Source organism: Peromyscus eremicus, chromosome 6 (assembly GCF_949786415.1).
Source record: "Peromyscus eremicus chromosome 6, PerEre_H2_v1, whole genome shotgun sequence".
Taxonomy (NCBI): domain Eukaryota; kingdom Metazoa; phylum Chordata; class Mammalia; order Rodentia; family Cricetidae; genus Peromyscus; species Peromyscus eremicus.
The window spans coordinates 62,283,173-62,288,195 of NC_081421.1; the positions used below are offsets into that span (position 1 = coordinate 62,283,173).

The 5,023-nt window shown below is 54.9% G+C and overlaps 1 protein-coding gene across 1 annotated transcript; it reads right to left on the reverse strand.

Moving 5' to 3' along the window:
- Positions 1-770: 770 nt before the first annotated feature.
- Hapln2 (hyaluronan and proteoglycan link protein 2) lies at positions 771-2,808 on the reverse strand. The gene is made up of 5 exons (XM_059265589.1): positions 2,688-2,808; positions 2,113-2,466; positions 1,868-1,984; positions 1,551-1,733; positions 771-1,175 (listed from the first exon to the last, which is right to left on the reverse strand). Exons 1-5 carry the CDS (start codon positions 2,773-2,775, stop codon positions 892-894), a joined length of 1,026 nt encoding a protein of 341 aa, XP_059121572.1. The 5' UTR covers positions 2,776-2,808; the 3' UTR covers positions 771-891.
- Between the last annotated feature and the right edge of the window lie 2,215 nt (positions 2,809-5,023).

Here is a 5,023-nt window from a genome sequence, read left to right on the forward strand (position 1 = left end):
CTTTAATTGTCTTAATCTGCATGGTTGTCTGTATCTTTCTTGAATGGATTTATTAGAGTATATATGTGTAGCATGTGCCTCTCTGGTACCTGAAGAGGGCCGAAGAGGGTGTTGGATTCCCTGGAACTGGAGTTACAGATGGTTGTGGGTTCTGGTCCTCTGAAAGAGCAGCAAGTTGTCTTAACTGCTGAGCTATCCACCCAGACTTTACTATCTTTAATTGTAGACTTTAGCTGGGTGTGATCCCAGCACTCAAGAGGCAGAGGCAGATTGATCGGTGTGAATTCAAGGCTAGCCTAGTCTACAGAGTGACTTCCAGGACAGCCAGGGCTAAATTGAGAGACTTTGTCTCAAAATTAATTAATTAATTAAAGGAGACCTTGAAAAAGCTTCTAAGTACATTTTAAAAATGTGTTTAGACCTATTGAATATTTGTTCTGTAGGGCCTAAACAGTTCTGTAAGTTTGCAAATTTGAATGAGAATCCCTTGGGTGGCTGACTAGACATAATAGCAGCCTGAGTTCTCTCTCCCGCGAGGATGGCCAGGCCTGCGAGCTTTCCTCCCCTCTGTCCTGGCTCTTGACGCCCTCCCATCACAAACCCTTTATTATGCTGGGCCACAGAAGCAATAGAGCCTTTCCTCTAGACTGTAGACGTGCTTTGGGTCCAGGGCCAGATCCTTTCACACACGTACTTCCAAGCCTCCAAGCCCTACAGCTTATCGAACCGAGAAGGTGCCATGTTATTTTATTGGTCAGTTAATGCCCGGGACGCCCCTCTGCCCGGGAGCCCGGAGCGCTGAGCTGGGCTGGGAAGGCAGGTGTGGGGCTCAGTCCTCGTCTGTCGAGAGGGGACCCGCCACTCTGTCGCGCGTGGTAGGTCAGTGCGCTCCTACTTCTCGGCGTAGCAGTAGGTCCCGTAGGCCGCCTGCTGGGGCCGGGGGAAGCCGAAGCTGCGCACCCCGGGGTCAGGGAGACCCCCGCAGCGCGGCCGCGGCGTGGTGATGGGGAAGCGAACGCTGCCGTCCGCCAGCCAGCCTCCGTCGCACCGATCCAGCCCCGAGAACTTCCAGGCGGCGTAGAGGTGCCCGACCTTGGCTACTACAGCTCCGCGCCGCCGGCAAGCCGCATGGGCTTCAGACAGCGTCAGCCGCCCGGGCACGAAGAACACCTGGCCTGGGAAGGTGAGCGGGTGACCGATCGCCCCAAGCAGCCGGTCTGGGAGGGGGACGCGACCGCGAAGTTCCAGAAATGGCCGGACTGTGCTGGCGGGAGTCCAGAGGAATGCAGTCCCTGCCATCAGACCCCGCCCACATCCTGCCTCTCCCCTCGTCTTGTAGCACTAGGCCCCGCCCCAGACACGCCCCGCCCGCCAGGCCCCGCCCACGACTCTGGGCGCAGACCCGCCCCCGCCGGGTCTACGTGTCCCGCTCCTGCCATCTCCCAGGTCACTCGACCGCGTCAAGTCCTTCCTCCTGGCCCAGGCCCGACCCCGCCCTTCCTCCAGGCGGGGTCCCCAGGCCGGGCACCGCCTACCCGCGGTTGGCTCACCTGCCAGCGCCGAGGTGAAGCAGAAGGCGTCGTAGCGGTCGCGGCTGCGATCACGGGGCCCGTAGCTGCGGATGCCTGGCCGCCCTTGACCGCCACACGGGGCGCGCGCGTTGAGCACAGGGTAGCGCACCGAGCCCTCGAGCAGCCAGCCCGCGTTGCACCAGTCCAGCCCCTCGGTCCACGCTGGCGGAGGAGGGGGCGGAGAGGACGGGGGTCACCGGCGCTAGCCAGACTCGAGCTGCCCGCTCCTCCGCCGCCGCAAGCTGGCGGGGACCAGTGTGCACCCCGGGGTCACCAGTCAGGGATCCGGCGCTCACCCTGGTACAGTTGGCCGTACGTGGCTAGGCGTCCGTCCTGCTCCTCGCACGCCCGCTTCGCCTCGAAGTAATTGAACTGGTAGCGGCCGCGGCTGGGTTGGTACGGAAACACCACACCTGACGGGGCGTGGAGAGCTTGGGCAGGGCAGCTGGGTGCCGAGGGGAGCGCCGGCAGGGGAGGCCCCGCAGAGGCGAGGTGGCCGGGCGCAGCTAGCGACCAGCGGTGCGGGAACAACATAGCTCACCCTCCAGGCGCAGGGTCAGCGCCACGCTCTCGTCCTCGATGCCATTGATGAGTTCGCAGCGGTACCGGCCCTCGTCCTCCAGGCGCACGTTCTTGATGACCAGGGAGGCGTCCAGCCGATGCCCCCTCCGCATGCTGGCGCGCCCTCCCAGCGGCCCATAGCCCCGGGCGTGCAGTCCGTTGGTGATGAGGATTAGCGTTTCCCGGAGCTCCCCGGGCTCCACTTTGCTCCAGCGTACCTTGTAGCTGGGAGGCGAGGTGCCCAGGACGCAGGGTAGTGTGGCCGTGGCCCCACGACGAGAGTGAATGACCTCGTGGATGGGGGGCAGGAGGTAGTGGGGACCCGGATGGGGGGCTGAGCAGAGGGGCCACAGTGGCAGGCCTCTTATCCTCCCTGCCCCAAGTGCCCGCTCAAACCTGGTCCCCAGAAGCTTTCCTCGGGCTTCACTGCCACCACCCTCACCTCTCCGCACTGATTCTCACTCCCCAGGTACTTTCAGCAGCTGCTCTTCCTAGCCCTCCATCCCTTGACCCCCTCCCCCAGTGTCCAGGTTGGGGGCTGGGCTAGGGTCTTACCCGAGTCCCCCAGGGCTTGGTGAAAGATGGTGACCGCCCAGGGGAGAAGGAAGTAGCAGAGTGCAGGGAGAGGGGTCCGAGGCGGCATGATGGTGTCAGCGAGCGCCGTGGCCGGGCACAAATGGTGGACACTCCTTAGTACTGAAGGAAAAGATGGTGGGAGGGAATGAGGACCAGCTTCCTGCTGGGTAATATGGAGGCATTTGTCCAGCTGGGAGGCGAGAGGCTGGTGACAGGTTATCTCAGCCAGCAAGTCCCACCTCAGCACTCCTCCCAGGTCCCCTCATTGTCTGTATTGACAGCATCACGTTCTGTCCCAAAGCCAGAGTAAATAGGATTTCTCCTGCTTGAAAGCATGGCTCGCTCTCATGCTGCCGATAAAGTCGAACCTTGGTCACAGTTTCCAAGGCTCCAGGCTCCCCTGCACTGTGAATGTCTCCCCTACCCCAGCCTGACTCTGCACTGGAGTCCAGACACAATGAACTTGAGGCATCAGAATTGGGCCTTAGGTCTGGAGAACCTTCCCTCATTCTCCAGTCTGTCTCCCTGTGGATACGAAGTCTACTGGACTGGACAAGGAACTTTCTCCTTATACCCTCATCACTGGCTAAACTAACTGGATTTGAAAGCACTGTACATGCACTGGCGGGCTGTGTCACTAGGATTTTCTAGAAGTTACAGTGCATAACATTGTAAAGTTACAAAAACAGATTAAAGCGCAGCTGTCTGTCTGTCTGGGCTGTGGATTCTCCTTTCTTTCTTTCTCTCTCTCTCTCTCTCTCTCTCTCTCTCTCTCTCTCTTTCTTTCTTGTTTGTTTGTTGTTGTAGTTTCTATTCTTATCACTTGGAACTTTTTTTTTTTTTTTAACAAATAGTGAACCATGACCCTTGACTTGTTTTTATTCTCTTTTCAAATTGGGCTCTTCCATGTGCTAATTGCATAACCTTAACCAATTGTCTTGATTAGGAAGGTGCTAATCGGAACATCCTACGGGGCTAGTTCCCATTGTCAACCTGAGTGGCTTTAGAATTACCTAGTAGACTCTGGAGCAAACCTCTGGGCATGACTGTGAGGATATAGCCAGAGAGGATTAACCGAGGAGGAGGAGGAGGCCTACCCTGAATGTGGGCAACAGCACCCTGTGGGCAGGAGCACCAGACAGAATACAAGGAAAAGAACTGTGAGCCGAAATCAGTCTTTCCTTTTTTTTTTTTTTTTTTTTTTTTAAGAGTTTATTTATTATGTATATGGTGTTCTGTCTGCATTATGCCTGCAGGCCAGAAGAGGGCACCAGATCTCATTATAGATGGCTGTGAGTTACCATGTGGTTTCTGGGAATTGAACTCAGGACCTCTGGAAGACCAGTCAGTACTCTTAACCTCTGAGCCATCTCTCCAGCCCCCAGTCTTTCCTAAAGCTGCTTCTGTTGCATATTTTGGTCGTGGCGACATTAAGCATAACTAACACACTACACTTAACAGTTGCAAGAATTAGGCGAATTAGTCATGGATGTGTAAACCACTTAAAACGGTGTCTGACCAGGAACAAGTGCTGTATAGTACAGAGTAGGGCCAAGCTGGACATGCACTGTTATGAACTAACATTAAACAGTTACGGGAAGGAGGGATGGGAACACTAGGTTAGGGTAAAGAAAGGCCTCAAAGAGTGTCTGAAGCACTGAGCTCTGAAGACCAGTTTGTAGCTGGAGAAACAGGTTAGTTACACTAAGATGGCTCAAAGCTTGGGAGCACTGGCTGCTCTTCCAGAGGTCCTGAGTTCAATTCCCAGCAACCACATGGTGGCTCACAACTATCTATAATGAGCTCTGGTGCCCTCTTCTGGCCTGCAGGCATACATGCAGACAGAACACTGTATACATAATAAATAAATCTTAAAAAATAAATAAAATGCAAAAAATGTTTTTAAAATAATGGACCGGGGACTGGAGAGATGGCTCAGAGGTTAAGAACACTGGCTGTTCTTCCAGAGGTCCTGAGTTCAATTCCCAGCACCCATATGGTGGCTCACTACCATCTGTAATGAGATCTGGCTCCCTCTTCTGGCCTGCAGGGATACATGCAAACAGAACACTGTATACATAATAAATAAATAAATCTTTAAAATAATGGACCAAGAATGATCCAGGATAGCTACCATTGGCATATTTAAAGTGCAGTCTGATCAAGGCACTTCACTGTATACTTGTGTGTTCATGCCTTTGGAGATCCAGGGAGGCAGTGATAAATGCCACAGGTACTGTCACAGAGCTGTGAAAGAATTTGCTGGGGTTTGATTCCAGACCTGACCGGCTTGAGCTCTTAGCCACTGATCTAGA